This window comes from Aquarana catesbeiana, linkage group LG06 (assembly GCF_042186555.1).
Source record: "Aquarana catesbeiana isolate 2022-GZ linkage group LG06, ASM4218655v1, whole genome shotgun sequence".
NCBI lineage: Eukaryota > Metazoa > Chordata > Amphibia > Anura > Ranidae > Aquarana > Aquarana catesbeiana.
In genome coordinates, this window is record NC_133329.1 from 2,722,115 (window position 1) to 2,740,747 (window position 18,633).

Below are 18,633 nucleotides of genomic sequence, written 5' to 3' on the forward strand. Positions count from 1 at the left end.
GGAAGCCCAGGTTCTGAATCTGGGAAAGCAACTGTCAGCACTGAGAAGACCCTCCATACTAAAGGAGAGCCAGGAACGTACACGGCAGGTTCCTGCAGAGGTCAGCACAGAGGCGGGTGGAGACAAAGAGGTGCCGACACTAGCAAAGAGTAGATGGGTGACAGTCAGGAGGGGTAGAGGGGGAAGTGCCAGGGAGGCCGATCTAGGACTGGAACATCCCAATAAGTATGCTCCATTGAGTGTCATTGGTGAAACCAGTCAGGGACCAGCACTGCTGGAGCTGAGGGACTCTTCTAGCTGCCGGGGGGGAACTCCTCCAGTGAGAGTGGGGGGGCAGAAAAGGGAAAGGAAAGACAGATTCTGGTGGTAGGGGACTCAATTCTTAGAAGGACAGAGAGGGCAATCTGTAACCAAGACCTGAAGCGCCAAACTGTATGTTGTCTACCGGGCGCTCGGGTTCGGCACATCACGGATCTGGTGGGAGGGGCCGGGGAAGACCCGGCTGTCATGGTGCATGTTGGCACCAATGATAAAGTCAGAGGCAGATGGAGCGTCCTAAAGAACAATTTTAGGGACTTAGGAGCTAAATTGAGGAAAAGGACCTCCAAGGTAGTATTCTCAGGAATACTACCGGTACATTGAGCCACACCAGAAAGGCAGAGGGAGATTAGGGAAGTAAACAAGTGACTGAAGAGCTGGTGCAGTAAGGAGGGGTTTGGGTTCCTGGAGGACTGGGCTGACTTCTCAGTCGGTCACCAGTACTATAGAAGGGACGGACTGCACCTAAATGAGGAGGGTGCAGATCAGCTGGGAATGAAGATGGCTGAAAAGTTAGAGGGGTTTTTAAACTAGGCGAAGGGGGGGAGGGTCCAGAGACAGTGATAGCCAGCGTGGAACATATTCCAGAGGGTAGTATTGGGGGCATTAGTGGTAGCTTGACTAAAGCACAAAAACACAAGGTGAGTATAGTAGCAAGTCCTAGTTGCAATCTTGGAACACCCAATACGAGGACAATATGCGACCGGTCTAAACTATGTGGCATGTTCACTAATGCCAGGAGCATGGCGGACAAGATGGGTGAACTAGAGATACTGTTGTACAAGGAGGATTTGGATTTTGTGGGAATTTCAGAGACCTGGTTCAACAGCTCTCATGATTGGCTGGCAAACATTCAAGGGTATACCCTATACTGCAAGGATAGAGAGGGTAAAAAGGGGGAGGGGTATGCCTATATATCAAGAATAATGTACAAGTGAATGTGAGAGATAACATCACTGAGGGAGCTAGAGAGGAGGTGGAATCCTTATGGGTAGAGCTCCAAAGGGATGAAGCTAAGGGGAAAATAATACTGGGAGTATGCTATAGGCCCCCTAACCTGAGGGAGGAAGTGGAGACGGATCTCCTATCACAAATTGGATTAGCAGCAAGGATGGGAAGTGTTATCATAATGGGGGATTTTAATTATCCAGACATAGACTGGGCGGAGGGAACCGCGCATTCATTTAAGGCTCGCCAGTTCCTTAATGTCTTGCAGGACAATTTTATGGGTCAGATGGTAGATGCACCAACTAGAAATAAAACATTACTGGATCTACTGATTACCAACAATACAGACCTGATCGCAGATGTGGAAATACGGGGCAATTTAGGTAACAGCGATCACAGGTCAATTGGCTTCAATATAAATCACACAAATAGGAAACAAAAGGGGAATACAAAGACACTGAATTTCAAAAGAGCCAACTTCCCTAAACTACAAACCTTGCTAAAAGGCATAAATTGGGATAAAATATTAGGAACAAAGAACATGGAGGAGAGATGGGTTTGCTTTAAGAGCATATTAAATAAGGGCATTAGCCAATGTATCCCATTGGATAATAAATTTAAAAGAGCGAACAAAAGTCCTGGATGGCTTAACTCCAATGTAAAAATGCATATAAAATCAAAGGAGAAGGACTTAAAAATGTACAAGGTTGAGGGGTCATCCTCAGCATTCAGACTTTATAAAGAATGCAACAAGAAATGTAAGGGTGCAATTAGGACGGCTAAGATAAAACATGAAAGACACATAGCGGAGGAGAGCAAAAAAAATCCCAAGAAATGCTTTAAGTATGTAAACGGTAAAAAAGGGAGAACAGACCATATTGGCCCCATAAAGAATGAGGAAGGACATCTGGTTACAAAGGATGGGGAGATGGCAGAGGTATTGAATTTATTCTTCTCCTCAGTCTTCACAAGTGAATCGGGGGGCTTCAGTAACCAAAACTGCAGTGTTTATCCTCATGACACATCACAGGAAGCACCTCCATGGTTAACAGAGGACGGAATTAAAATTAGACTTGAGAAACTTAACATTAATAAATCACCGGGACCAGATGACTTGCATCTGAGGGTACTTAGGGAACTCAGTCAAGTGATTGCCAGACCGTTGTTCCTAATTTTTACAGACAGTCTACTGACTGGAATGGTACCAGCTGATTGGAGAAAAGCCAATGTAGCACCAATATTTAAAAAGGGCCCAAAATACACCCCTGGGAATTACAGACCAGTTAGCCTAACATCAATAGTATGTAAACTCTTGGAGGGGATGATAAGGGACTATATACAAGATTTTAGTAATGAGAACGATATCATTAGCAGTAATCAGCATGGATTCATGAAGAATCGTTCTTGCCAAACCAATCTATTACCCTTCTATGAGGAGGTGAGTTGCCATCTAGATAAAGGAAGGCCCGTAGACGTGGTGTATCTGGATTTTGCAAAAGCATTTGACACAGTTCCCCATAAACGTTTACTGTACAAAATAAGGTGCGTTGGCATGGACCATAGGGTGAGTACATGAATTGAAAACTGGCTACAAGGGCGAGTTCAGAGGGTGGTGATAAATGGGGAGTACTCGGAATAGTCAGGGGTGGGTAGTGGGGTCCCCCAGGGTTCTGTGCTGGGACCAATCCTATTTAATTTGTTCATAAACGACCTGGAGGATGGGGGAAACAGTTCAATCCCTGTATTTACGGACGATACTAAGGTTTAACCTTAAACTACGTAGAGGGTTCTTTACTGTAAGAGCGGCAAGGATGTGGAATTCCCTTCCACAGGCGGTGGTCTCAGCAGGGGAGCATCGATAGCTTTTAAAAAATTATTAGATAATCACCTGAATGACCACAACATACAGGGATATACAATGTAATACTGACATATAATCACACACATAGGTTGGACTTGATGGACTTGTGTCTTATTTCAACCTCACCTATTATGTAACTATGTAAAAAGAACGGTAGTGTATTTCTGTTAAGTTGTGTAATCATCATGGCTGCGCTTCTATCAATCTATCCTATCTATCCAATCCAAAAAAAGGTTATTCTTTCTGCCCGAGACATAAAATTGTCCCGAGAGTTTATTCTGCCCTCTGTAGGGGATGGTGAGAAGTGACCCCGGTGGACAAGTTCCTGGGGAACGGCAATAAAGCACACCAAGATACATAAAAACAAAGGAATTAGGTAAAAGGGGTTATAATATGATGACAAGAACAAATTGGAGACCTCAGATTCTCATTTACCCCAATGACGAAGCGGCGGACTTTGAGTCTGTCAGCTTCTCCGATGGACGTAGAGTACGGCACGGGATCGCGGATGCTTGCCCCATCCGTTATGACGATGAGAACCTTCTCTGTGTTTTCTCGGACACCTCTTCCTGGCTTAAAGAGGTTCTGCCTGCCAATCAAAACACAACAGACACAAAAAAAATTGGCGTGGCTTTATCAGCTTACCAAACTCCACGTGGAGCATTCAATACATGACATAGGATTCCCAGAGCATGAGGGGTTAGCTACAGAGACAGCACGACAGAAGCTGCCCGGTTTGAGACTCGCTCTGTCCAACTGAATATTCATACCGATAAGGGAACGCTCACTGGTCTGGAGGGGGAGGAGTTGCTGCTCAGAAAGGGGTGGAGTGGCAATTTTTACTCATTCACTCAAGAGTAAGTTCTAGCTTGAGCTCTGTAAACAACTTTTTACATCAAAGAAGCAAAAGAAGGAGCCTAGGAGACACAACCATAAGCCTCCAACTCCAGTAGTCTTCATGTCCTTGCCTGTGTTATATGGTGGCTTTCAGAACATGGTGACTGTTCCCCAACAGATGGGCTACCAGAGGGGCTCAACGTCATAATAAAGAGAACCAGTCATACATAAAAATGTGGCCATACTTCACAGATATCTGTGTAATTTCTGGGTGCAGCATGGAGTGATCGGCCCGAATAAATAATACCACGTGGCAATGCTCCCCCCCCCGCACAAAGACTCTGACAAGGGGGCACGGAACTAGTCCTACTAATGATCACTGTCAGTTACCGATCGTGTAGAGGACAAGATCTATTAATGGAATAGGAGGGAAGATCAGGGAGCGTACATCACCACTAGGATGGCTGAAGAAGTATGCGTCCCCCCTCCCCGCTGGGTGACGGGCTTGATCAGCTCTGCCGGCTCTTTCGATCGTGAATACTGATTGAAATCAAAATGAATCCGGAAATTCTCAGAATACTGCATGAGGGCAAACTGTGGAGAAAGTGAGAAAAGGGTCAATGATGGGGTGCAGGAGACATAGCAGGGGTGATATGGGGGAATGTCGGGGGAAGGGCATAGAAGAGAGGGGTAAAGAGAGAGACATGGCAAGGAGATATATGGAGGGGCATGGAAGGTGGTATAAAGAAGGCAGTGAAATGAGACAGGACAGGGGATTTAGAGGAGAGGAAACACATGATGGAGGATATAGAGGAGGGAGGAGACATGGTGAGGGATATAGGAGGAGGGACGAGACATGGTGAGGGATATAGAGGAGGGACGAGACATGGTGAGGGATATAGGAGGAGGGACGAGACATGGTGAGGAATATAGAGGAGGAAGAAAGACATGGTGAGGAATATAGAGGAGGATGGAAGACATGGTGAGGGATATAGAGGAGGAAGGAAGACATGGTGAGGGATATAGAGGAGGAAGGAGACATGGTGAGGGATATAGAGGAGGAAGGAAGACATGGTGAGGGATATAGAGGAGGAAGAAAGACATGTTGAGGAATATAGAGGAGGAAGAAGGACATGGTGAGGGATATAGAGGAGGGACGAGACATGGTGAGGGATATAGAGGAGGAAGAAAGACATGGTGAAGGATATAGAGGAGGAAGGAAGACATGGTGAGGGATATAGAGGAGGAAGAAAGACATGGTGTGGGATATAGAGGAGGAAGGAAGACATGGTGAGGGATATAGAGGAGGAAGAAAGACATGGTGAGGGATATAGAGGAGGGAGGAGACATGGTGAGGGATATAGGAGGAGGGACGAGACATGGTGAGGAATATAGAGGAGGAAGAAAGACATGGTGAGGAATATAGAGGAGGAAGAAAGACATGGTGAGGAATATAGAGGAGGAAGAAGGACATGGTGAGGGATATAGAGGAGGGACGAGACATTGTGAGGGATATAGAGGAGGAAGAAAGACATGGTGAGGGATATAGAGGAGGGACGAGACATGGTGAGGAATATAGAGGAGGAAGAAAGACATGGTGAGGAATATAGAGGAGGAAGAAAGACATGGTGAGGAATATAGAGGAGGAAGAAGGACATGGTGAGGGATATAGAGGAGGAAGAAAGACATGGTGAGGGATATAGAGGAGGAAGAAAGACATGGTGAGGGATATAGAGGAGGAAGAAAGACATGGTGAGGGATATAGAGGAGGGAGGAGACATGGTGAGGGATATAGGAGGAGGGACGAGACATGGTGAGGAATATAGAGGAGGAAGAAAGACATGGTGAGGAATATAGAGGAGGAAGAAGGACATGGTGAGGGATATAGAGGAGGGATGAGACATGGTGAGGGATATAGAGGAGGAAGAAAGACATGGTGAAGGATATAGAGGAGGAAGGAAGACATGGTGAGGGATATAGAGGAGGAAGAAAGACATGGTGTGGGATATAGAGGAGGGAGGAGACATGGTGAGGGATATAGGAGGAGGGACGAGACATGGTGAGGAATATAGAGGAGGAAGAAAGACATGGTGAGGAATATAGAGGAGGAAGAAAGACATGGTGAGGAATATAGAGGAGGAAGAAGGACATGGTGAGGGATATAGAGGAGGGACGAGACATTGTGAGGGATATAGAGGAGGAAGAAAGACATGGTGAGGGATATAGAGGAGGGACGAGACATGGTGAGGAATATAGAGGAGGAAGAAAGACATGGTGAGGAATATAGAGGAGGAAGAAAGACATGGTGAGGAATATAGAGGAGGAAGAAGGACATGGTGAGGGATATAGAGGAGGAAGAAAGACATGGTGAGGGATATAGAGGCAGAAGGGAGACATGGTGAGGAATATAGAGGAGGAAGAAGGACATGGTGAGGGATATAGAGGAGAAAGGAAGACATGGTGAGGGATATAGCAGGAGAAAGAAGGACATGGTGAGGGATATAGGAGGAGGGACGAGATATGGTGAGGGATATAGAGGAGGGAGGAAGACATGGTGAGGGATATAGAGGAGGAAGGAAGACATGGTGAGGGATATAGAGGAGGAAGACATGGTGAGGGATATAGAGGAGGAAGAAAGACATGGTGAAGGATATAGAGGAGGAAGGAAGACATGGTGAGGGATATAGAGGAGGAAGGAAGACATGGTGTGGGATATAGAGGAGGAAGGAAGACATGGTGAGGGCTATAGAGGAGGAAGGAAGACATGGTGAGGGATATAGAGGAGGAAGGAAGACATGGTGGGAGGAAGGAAGACATGGTGAGGGATATAGAGGAGGAAGGAAGGCATGGTGGGAGGAAGGAAGACATGGTGAGGGATATAGAGGAGGAAGGAAGACATGGTGAGGGATATAGAGGAGGAAGGAAGACATGGTGAGGGATATAGAGGAGGAAGGAAGACATGGTGAGGGATATAGAGGAGGAAGGAAGACATGGTGAGGGATATAGAGGAGGAAGGAAGACATGGTGTGGGATATAGAGGAGGAAGGAAGACATGGTGAAGGCTATAGAGGAGGAAGGAAGACATGGTGAGGGATATAGAGGAGGAAGGAAGACATGGTGGGAGGAAGGAAGACATGGTGAGGGATATAGAGGAGGAAGGAAGACATGGTGAGGGATATAGAGGAGGAAGGAAGGCATGGTGAGGGATATAGAGGAGGAAGGAAGACATGGTGAGGGCTATAGAGGAGGAAGGAAGACATGGCATGGGGGATATAGATAAGTAGATATGGCGGGGCATATAAATTGGGGGAGACATGGTTGGATTGTTGAGGAGGGATGGATATGTCAGGGGTGATATAGAGGAAAGGGGGAAACATGGTAGGGGGGGATTCAGGGGAGAGACATGGGGAATGTAGTGGAGGGGGGAGACATGACAAGGGGGATACAGAGGGGGACAGAAAAGGGGGACTGTGTCAGGGGAAACACATCAAGGAGAATATAGTGGAGGGGAGAGGCAATGCAGGGGGATATGGGTACTAGATGTGGCAGGGATAAAAAGAGGGTGGGGGGGACATGTTGGGGGATATAGAGCGAGGGGGAGATGTGGTGGGGATATAGATTGGAGGGGAGGCATGGTGGGGGTGATCTAGAGGGGCGGATATGGGGGAGAGATATAATGGGGGATGTAGAGGAGGAGGGGAAGAAATGGCAGGGGGATATAGAGGGGATAGAAACAAAAAAGGGGGAATATAGGGAGGGGAGATATAGAGGAGGGGAGAAACATGGCAGGGGGATATGGGAAGCTGGATGTGGCACGGAAATAGAGTTGGGGGGACATGATGTAGGATGTAGTGGAGGGGAGAGACATGGTGGGGATATAGAGTGGGGGAGATATGGTGGGGATATTGATTGGAGGGGAGACATGGTGGGGTATATATAGCTGAGGAGAGATATGGTGGGGGATAAGGGGGGAGGATATGGCGAGGTGTATATAGAGGAGAGGGATATGGTGGGTATATATATAATTAGATAGGAGGAGATATGGCAGGGTGTATATAGAGGAGCTGCTGGGAAGGGGAGCCGGCTGCTCCATCTCCCTTACCCTCATCTGGCTCTGGGACGACATTTCTCTGGTACTGTCTCTCAGGTGCACATATTCTTGCTGGGGAGTGAAGACAGTTTCCTCCACCCTGGCTGAATGTCCTCTTCCTTCTCCCCCTTTATCCTGATATGATGCTGGGGAGTGACTGCCACCTTCTCACCCTGGGCCTCATGAACTGCCGGGGGTGTGGGGCAGAGGTCTTGGACCCTCTGTCCGGTGGCCAGCACTTTAGCTGGAAAAGTTTGTTGTAACTCCACAGATGCTGCTTACAGGAAATTCTACGTCCCTGTCAGTGGTGTGAGAGAAAGGCCGGTTGCCTCTTCTCTCAGGAGGGCTGAAGCTGCTCTTGGTCCTGGGCAGAGCTCAGTGATGATCTGCCCTGATGCCAGCTCTTCTGCTGGAGGTGCAACAGTTTGTTCTTCCTCAGCAGAAAAGTCTATTAAATCCCCAGTCTCTGGAATTGCTGAAAATCCAGGGCATGGGCTAGCAGCACTTGGGCCTAGTGCTAGCACTTTGGCAGGTGACTCACAATCCATAACATCCTCAGATGAAAAGTCAATTAAATCCATACCTTTTGTAATCTGTGGCTGGGGAATGAGGACGGCTTCCTCTTCTCCTGAGCTCTTGAGCTGCAAATAGGAAGATGAGACGGCTGCTCCATCTCCCGTACCCTTATCCAGCTGCTGGACAGATGCATTCCTCCATCCAATCTCGTCCTGTGCAGAAACAGGTTTGTCAAGGTGAGTCAATACTTGCTGCATCCGCTATATGACCTCTGCATCTATAGCTGCGGGTGGAGGTTGGCAAAGCACACTGTTACTCTGCCCCATTGCCGACACTTCAGCCCGGAGTTCAGAGCTGTCTGCTGGTACCTCCTGATAGTCCCAGGTAAAGGGAGCCCAGACCTGCTGCTGATCAGAGTCTAGCAGTTGTCTGTAGGTAATCTCCAGCTCCCATTCCTAAATGGCCAGAAACTCCAAATCTTCCTGTGAACAGAGATGTTCAGCATCTGGTCTCTGTAGTCCAAGATTTCCTGTAAATGACAATCCAAATCGCTCCCAAAGTCATGGTCCTTGGACAGACTCTTGAATAGCAGCCCCAGGGTGCCATTGCCAAAGTCTTCTGTTGGGGTGTCGCCCGCTGTCCATGGGCACACTTGGGCTACATACCAGCAGGTGGCCCTATAGCTCTCGTCCAAACGCATCTCCGCCTGGACCAGCCTGATTAACTCAGCTGTCCACTCCTTGTGTGGTTGTTTCCCCAATAACAGCATTCGGACTTCATACTGCGACCAGTACCTTTCCTGGATGGAGGTGAGAATTTTTCAGTGGTGGCGCTGCTCACGGGTTAGGTTTCCTTCCAGAGTTCCCAGTGGACAGAATCATATTGTCACAGCAGGACCTGCTCTGATACTGGTCCCCCTGTGCTGTATCTGCATCTCTCGCAACCTCTTTCCGAATTGGTATCTGGACCTCTCCTCTTCTGTTATCCAGACCTTGGATCCAGGTGGAGGTTTGGATGTCCCAGACTGCAGGAAGCGTCCCACTGCTTGCCACCAAATGTGACGGAACCGCTTGGGCACCCTGCTTAGGTGCTTCTGTCTGCCAACCAGCGCCTCCTGCCCTCCAAACCGTTTCGAGCAGATCGAGAGCTAACACTAGCCCCTTTTACCCCAAACATCGTACACAGACAAGATGTGAGGTAAAACTCCTAATGAATGACTTTCATTGAAACTTCGACACATACTTTACATCCCACAGAAGGACATCCCCCCTCCTGATCATAATACCCTAACAATACAAACTGTACGCATAAATATAATTACCATAGCTAAACAACAACCAACATATACTTGAAACATTAAGTTAATTAAACAACTAGCCACCTGGGTGTCTCAATACCCACCCAGACTACTCGGCACCAGCAATACTGAGTACAAAGTACAATACACAATATTAGATGTATAAACACATCCCACAATGGTTTGCTAGTAGATAATAGGTGAGGTAATGAGCACAATAAACACATAAACAGTGATCTCCCCCCTCCTCCAACTAGTGGGCAACAGAAGACCGCGGGCTTTCCAGATATCATTAATCAGCTTTCTTTTTGCATACATCTGTTTACTGAGTTTCAGGTTGGCAGAGACTATTATAGCTTTCTTCATTGTTAAATGTAATAATGTCCTTTTGCATTACATAACAGAATATCTTCCTAAATGCTTGTAGCTCCCTCAAATGCCGGGGCCCATAGTCATGTATCCGGGTCCTCCAGGGCCCATAGTCATGTATCCGGGTCCTCCAGGGCCCATATTCATGCATCCGGGTCCTCCAGGGCCCATAGTCATGCATCCGGGTCCTCCAGGGCCCATACTGATATATCCAGGTCCTCCAGGGCCCATAGTCATGTATCCAGGGTCCTCCAGGTCCCATAGTCATGTCTACGGATCCTCCAGGGCCCATAGTCATGTATCCGGGTCCTCCAGTGCCCATAGTCATGTATCCGGGTCCTCCAGGGCCCATAGTCATGTATCCGGGTCCTCCAGGGCCCATAGTCATGTATCCGGGTCCTCCAGGGCCCATAGTCATGTATCCGGGTCCTCGGGGGCCCATAGTCATGTATCCGGGTCCTCGGGGGCCCATAGTCATGTATCCGGGTCCTCCAGGGCCCATAGTCATGTATCCGGGTCCTCCAGGGCCCATAGTCATGTATCCGGGTCCTCCAGGGCCCATAGTCATGCATCCGGGTCCTCCAGGGCCCATACTCATGTATCTGGGTCCTCCAGGGCCCATAGTCATGTATCCGGGGTCCTCCAGGTCCCATAGTCATGTCTACGGATCCTCCAGGGCCCGTACTCATGTATCCGGGTCCTCCAGTGCCCATAGTCATGTATCCGGGTCCTCCAGTGCCCAAAGTCATGTATCCGGGTCCTCCAGAGCCCATAGTCAGCAAGAGGATAGCATTCAGTCCCCTCCAAAAGCCTCTGTCCCTGGTGAGCCTGGCACAGTGAGGTGTAGAGAGAGGAGGGGGATATGGTGGCGTGTATATAGAGGAGGGGGATATGGCGGGGTGTATATAGAGGAGGGGATATGGCGGGGTGTATATAGAGGAGGGGGATATGGCGGGGTGTATATAGAGGAGGGGGATATGGCGGGGTGTATATAGAGGAGGGGATATGGCGGGGTGTATATAGAGGAGGGGGATATGGCGGGGTGTATATAGAGGAGGGGGATATGGCGGGGTGTATATAGAGGAGGGGGATATGGTGGAGATATTGATTGGAGGGGAGACATGGTGGGGTATATATAGCTGAGGGGAGATATGGTGAGGGATAAGGGGGGAGGATATGGCAAGTTGTATATAGAGGAGGGGGATATGGTGGGTATATGTAGAGGGGGAGATATGGTGGGGTGTATATAGAGGAGCTGCTGGGAAGGGGAGCCGGCTGCTCCATCTCCCTTACCCTCATCTGGCTCTGGGACGACATTTCTCTGGTACTGTCTCTCAGGTGCACATATTCTTGCTGGGGAGTGAAGACAGTTTCCTCCACCCTGGCTGACTGTCCTCTTCCTTCTCCCCCTTTATCCTGATATGCTGCTGAGGAGTGACTGCCACCTTCTCACCCTGGGCCTCATGAACTGCCGGGGTGTGGGGCAGAGATTTTGGACCCTCTGTCCGGTGGCCAGCACTTTAGCTGGAAAAGTTTGTTGTAACTCCACAGATGCTGCTTACAGGAAATTCTACGTCCCTGTCAGTGGTGTGAGAGAAAGGCCGGCTGCCTCTTCTCTCAGGAGGGCTGAAGCTGCTCTTGGTCCTGGGCAGAGCTCAGTGATGATCTGCCCTGATGCCAGCTCTTCTGCTGGAGGTGCAACAGTTTGTTCTTCCTCAGCAGAAAAGTCTATTAAATCACCAGTCTCTGGAATTGCTGAAAATCCAGGGCATGGGCTAGCAGCACTTGGGCCTAGTGCTAGCACTTTGGCAGGTGACTCACAATCCATAACATCCTCAGATGAAAAGTCAATTAAATCCATACCTTTTGTAATCTGTGGCTGGGGAACGAGGACGGCTTCCTCTTCTCCTGAGCTCTTGAGCTGCAAATAGGAAGATGAGACGGCTGCTCCATCTCCCGTACCCTTATCCAGCTGCTGGACAGATGCATTCCTCCATCCAATCTCGTCCTGTGCAGAAACAGGTTTGTCAAGGTGAGTCAATACTTGCTGCATCTGCTATATGACCTCTGCATCTATAGCTGTGGGTGGAGGTTGGCAAAGTACACTGTTACTCTGCCCCATTGCCGACACTTCAGCCCGGAGTTCAGAGCTGTCTGCTGGTACCTCCTGATAGTCCCAGGTAAAGGGAGCCCAGACCTGCTGCTGAGCAGAGTCTAGCAGTTGTCTGTAGGTAATCTCCAGCTCCCATTCCTGAATGGCCAGAAACTCCAAATCTTCCTGTGAACAGAGATGTTCAGCATCTGGTCTCTGTAGTCCAAGATTTCCTGTAAATGACAATCCAAATCGCTCCCAAAGTCATGGTCCTTGGACAGCCTCTTGAATAGCAGCCCCAGGGTGCCGTTGCCAAAGTCTTCTGTTGGGGGTGTCGTCCGCTGTCCATGGGCACACTTGGGCTACATACCAGCAGGTGGCCCTATAGCTGTCGTCCAAATGCATCTCCGCCTGGACCAGCCTGATTAACTCAGTTGTCCACTCCTTGTGTGGTTGTTTCCCCAATAACAGCATTCGGACTTCATACTGCGACCAGTACCTTTCCTGGATGGAGGTGAGAATTTTTCAGTGGTGGCGCTGCTCACGGGTTAGGTTTCCTTCCAGAGTTCCCAGTGGACAGAATCATATTGTCACAGCAGGACCTGCTCTGATACTGGTCCCCCTGTGCTGTATCTGCATCTCTCGCAACCTCTTTCCGAATTGGTATCTGGACCTCTCCTCTTCTGTTATCCAGACCTTGGATCCAGGTGGAGGTTTGGATGTCCCAGACTGCAGGAAGCGTCCCACTGCTTGCCACCAAATGTGACGGAACCGCTTGGGCACCCTGCTTAGGTGCTTCTGTCTGCCAACCAGCGCCTCCTGCCCTCCAAACTGTTTCGAGCAGATCGAGAGCTAACACTAGCCCCTTTTACCCCAAACATCGTACACAGACAAGATGTGAGGTAAAACTCCTAATGAATGACTTTCATTGAAACTTCGACACATACTTTACATCCCACAGAAGGACATCCCCCCTCCTGATCATAATACCCTAACAATACAAACTGTACACATAAATATAATTACCATAGCTAAACAACAACCAACATATACTTGAAACATTAAGTTAATTAAACAACTAGCCACCTGGGTGTCTCAGTACCCACCCAGACTACTCGGCACCAGCAATACTGAGTACAAAGTACAATACACAATATTAGAAGTATAAACACATCCCACAATGGTTTGCTAGTAGATAATAGGTGAGGTAATGAGCACAATAAACACATAAACAGTGATCTCCCCCCTCCTCCAACTAGTGGGCAACAGAAGGCCGCGGGCTTTCCAGATATCATTAATCAGCTTTCTTTTTGCATACATCTGTTTACTGAGTTTCAGGTTGGCAGAGACTATTATAGCTTTCTTCATTGTTAAATGTAATAATGTCCTTTTGCATTACATAACAGAATATCTTGCTAAATGCTTGTAGCTCCCTCAAATGCCGGGGCCCATAGTCATGTATCCGGGTCCCCCAGGGCCCATAGTCATGTATCCGGGTCCTCCAGGGCCCATAGTCATGTATCCGGGTCCTCCAGGGCCCATAGTCATGTATCCGGGTCCTCCAGGGCCCATATTCATGTATCCGGGTCCCCCAGGGCCCAAAGTCATGTATCTGGGTCCTCCAGGGCCCATAGTCATGTATCCGGGTCCTCGGGGGCCCATAGTCATGTATCCGGGTCCTCCAGGGCCCATATTCATGTATCCGGGTCCTCCAGGGCCCATAGTCATGTATCCGGGTCCTCCAGGGCCCATAGTCATGTATCCGGGTCCTCCAGGGCCCATAGTCATGTATCCGGGTCCTCCAGGGCCCATAGTCATGTATCCGGGCCCTCCAGGGACAATAGTCATGTATCCGGGTCCTCCAGTGCCCATAGTCATGTATCCGGGCCCTCCAGTGCCCATAGTCGTGTATCCGGGTCCTCCAGTGCCCATAGTCATGTATCCGGGCCCTCCAGTGCCCATAGTCATGTATCCGGGTCCTCCAGTGCCCATAGTCATGTATTCGGGTCCTCCAGGGCCCGTAGTCATGTCTACAGATCCTCCAGGGCCCATATTCATGTATCCGGGTCCTCCAGGGCCCATAGTCATGTATTCGGGTCCTCCAGGGCCCATAGTCATGTATCCGGGTCCTCCAGGGCCCATAGTCATGTATTCGGGTCCTCCAGGTCCAATAGTCATGTCTACGGATCCTCCAGGGCCCATATTCATGTATCCGGGTCCTCCAGGGCCCATAGTCATGTATTCGGGTCCTCCAGGTCCAATAGTCATGTATCCGGGTCCTCCAGGGCCCATACTCATGTATCCCGGTCCTCCAGTGCCCATACTCATGTATCCAGGTCCTCCAGTGCCCAAAGTCATGTATCCGGGTCCTCCAGTGCCCATAGTCGGCAAGAGGATAGCATTCAGTCCCCTCCAAAAGCCTCTGTCCCTGGTGAGCCTGGCACAGTGAGGTGTATATAGAGGAGGGGGATATGACGGGGTGTATATAGAGGAGGGGATATGGCGGGGTGTATATAGAGGAGGGGGATATGACGGGGTGTATATAGAGGAGGGGGATATGGTGGGGTGTATATAGCGGAGGGGGATATGGTGGGGTGTATATAGAGGAGGGGGGTATGGCGGGGTGTATATAGAGGAGGGGGATATGACGGGGTGTATATAGAGGAGGGGGATATGGTGGGGTGTATATAGAGGAGGGGGATATGGTGGGGTGTATATAGAGGAGGGGGATATGGTGGGGTGTATATAGAGGAGGGGATATGGCGGGGTGTATATAGAGGAGGGGGATATGGCGGGGTGTATATAGAGGAGGGGGATATGGCGGGGTGTATATAGAGGAGGGGGATATGGCGGGGTGTATATAGAGGAGGGGGATATGGCGGGGTGTATATAGAGGAGGGGATATGACGGGGTGTATATAGAGGAGGGGGATATGGCGGGGTGTATATAGAGGAGGGGATATGACGGGGTGTATATAGAGGAGGGGGATATGGTGGGGTGTATATAGAGGAGGGGATATGGCGGGGTGTATATAGAGGAGGGGATATGGCGGGGTGTATATAGAGGAGGGGATATGGCAGGGTGTATATAGAGGAGGGGGATATGACGGGGTGTATATAGAGGAGGGGGATATGGTGGGGTGTATATAGAGGAGGGGGGTATGGTGGGGTGTATATAGAGGAGGGGGTATGACGGGGTGTATATAGAGGAGGGGATATGACGGGGTGTATATAGAGGAGGGGGATATGGTGGGGTGTATATAGAGGAGGGGGGTATGGTGGGGTGTATATAGAGGAGGGGATATGACGGGGTGTATATAGAGGAGGGGGATATGGTGGGGTGTATATAGAGGAGGGGATATGGTGGGGTGTATATAGAGGAGGGGGGTATGACGGGGTGTATATAGAGGAGGGGATATGACGGGGTGTATATAGAGGAGGGGATATGGTGGGGTGTATATAGAGGAGGGGGAGGGGAGAAGAACCTCACCTGTGTATTGGTCTTCTTGAACTCTTCCATGACTTTGGTGATGAAGTTCAGCATTAATATGAAATCATTCCCTTTGATACTCCCCGATCCATCGATGAGGAAGACGATGTCCAATCCTCGCCCACCACTGCACTCTGCCGAGACACCACAACAAATATGACTTCTAGTGACCTGGCCTCCTACTAATGATCACACCTCTGCTTCCACCTGGAAGTCTGGAGGACATGGCCTGTTGGGGTTGGTGTTACCTGGCAGAGATTGGGGTAGAGGTGTCACCACTGGTGGATCTCCAGTTATATAATAGCATCGCCCATTCACATAGATGTTCTCACCGCATGTCCTCTGCACGGTCGGACCACACACCTGAGGGAGACACATGGAGGATGTCACACCATGAGAAGGACACATGGAGGATGTCACACCATGAGAAGGACACATGGAGGATGTCACACCATGAGAAGGACACATGGAGGATGACACACCATGAGAAGGACACATGGAGGATGACACACCCTGAGAAGGACACATGGAGGATGTCACACATCCTGAGAAGGACACATGGAGGATGACACACCCTGAGAAGGACACATGGAGGATGACACACCCTGAGAAGGACACATGGAGGATGTCACACACCCTGAGAAGGACACATGGAGGATGTCACACACCCTGAGAAGGACACATGGAGGATGTCACACACCCTGAGAAGGACACATGGAGGATGTCACACACCCTGAGAAGGACACATGGAGGATGTCACACACCTGAGAAGGACATATGGAGGATGTCACACACCCTGAGAAGGACACATGGAGGATGTCACACACCCTGAGAAGGACACATGGAGGATGACACACACCATGAGAAGGACACATGGAGGATGACACACACCCTGAGAAGGACACATGGAGGATGTCACACACCCTGAGAAGGACACATGGAGGATGTCACACCCTGAGAAGGACACATGGAGGATGTCACACCCTGAGAAGGACACATGGAGGATGACACACACCCTGAGAAGGACACATGGAGGATGACACACCCTGAGAAGGACACATGGAGGATGACACACACCCTGAGAAGGACACATGGAGGATGTCACACCCTGAGAAGGACACATGGAGGATGTCACACCCTGAGAAGGACACATGGAGGATGTCACACCATGAGAAGGACACATGGAGGATGACACACCCTGAGGAGGACACATGGAGGATGTCACACATCCTGAGAAGGACACATGGAGGATGTCACACCCTGAGAAGGACACATGGAGGATGTCACACATCCTGAGAAGGACACATGGAGGATGTCACACCCTGAGAAGGACACATGGAGGATGTCACACATCCTGAGAAGGACACATGGAGGATGTCACACATCCCGAGAAGGACACATGGAGGATGTCACACATCCCGAGAAGGACACATGGAGGATGTCACACATCCTGAGAAGGACACATGGAGGATGACACACACCCTGAGAAGGACACATGGAGGATGACACACACCCTGAGAAGGACACATGGAGGATGACACACACCCTGAGAAGGACACATGGAGGGTGACACACCCTGAGAAGGACACATGGAGGATGACACACACCCTGAGAAGAACACATGGAGGATGACACACCCTGAGAAGGACACATGGAGGATGACACACACCCTGAGAAGGACACATGGAGGATGTCACACCCTGAGAAGGACACATGGAGGATGTCACACACCCTGAGAAGGACACATGGAGGATGTCACACACCCTGAGAAGGACACATGGAGGATGTCACACACCATGAGAAGGACACATGGAGGATGACACACACCCTGAGAAGGACACATGGAGGATGTCACACATCCTGAGAAGGACACATGGAGGATGACACACCCTGAGAAGGACACATGGAGGATGACACACCCTGAGAAGAACACATGGAGGATGACACACCCTGAGAAGGACACATGGAGGATGACACACACCCTGAGAAGGACACATGGAGGATGTCACACACCCTGAGAAGGACACATGGAGGATGTCACACACCCTGAGAAGGACACATGGAGGATGTCACACACCCTGAGAAGGACACATGGAGGATGTCACACACCCTGAGAAGGACACATGGAGGATGTCACACACCCTGAGAAGGACACATGGAGGATGTCACACACCCTGAGAAGGACACATGGAGGATGTCACACACCCTGAGAAGGACACATGGAGGATGACACACCCTGAGAAGGACACATGGAGGATGACACACCCTGAGAAGGACACATGGAGGATGTCACACACCCTGAGAAGAACACATGGAGGATGTCACACACCCTGAGAAGGACACATGGAGGATGTCACACACCCTGAGAAGGACACATGGAGGATGTCACACCCTGAGAAGGACACATGGAGGATGAAACACCCTGAGAAGGACACATGGAGGATGTCACACCCTGAGAAGGACACATGGAGGATGAAACACCCTGAGAAGGACACATGGAGGATGACACACCCTGAGAAGGACACATGGAGGATGACACACCATGAGAAGGACACATGGAGGATGTCACACCCTGAGAAGGACACATGGAGGATGACACACCCTGAGAAGGACACATGAAGGATGACACACACCCTGAGAAGGACACATGGAGGATGACACACCCTGAGAAGGACACATGGAGGATGACACACACCCTGAGAAGAACACATGGAGGATGACACACACCCTGAGAAGGACACATGGAGGATGTCACACCATGAGAAGGACACATGGAGGATGACACACACCATGAGAAGGACACATGGAGGATGACA

The 18,633-nt window shown here is 49.7% G+C and overlaps 1 protein-coding gene across 1 annotated transcript in view; it reads right to left on the reverse strand.

Annotated features, from left to right (window-relative positions):
- The window catches only part of LOC141148135 (integrin alpha-M-like), a gene marked incomplete at its 3' end in the record, with an annotated part of 61,122 nt that overhangs the window by 30,941 nt on the left and 11,548 nt on the right, over positions 1 to 18,633 (reverse strand). Inside the window, 4 exon segments of the mRNA XM_073635318.1 lie at positions 3,563 to 3,716; positions 4,413 to 4,558; positions 15,818 to 15,951; positions 16,066 to 16,180. Coding sequence (XP_073491419.1) covers positions 3,563 to 3,716; positions 4,413 to 4,558; positions 15,818 to 15,951; positions 16,066 to 16,180 — 549 coding nt within the window.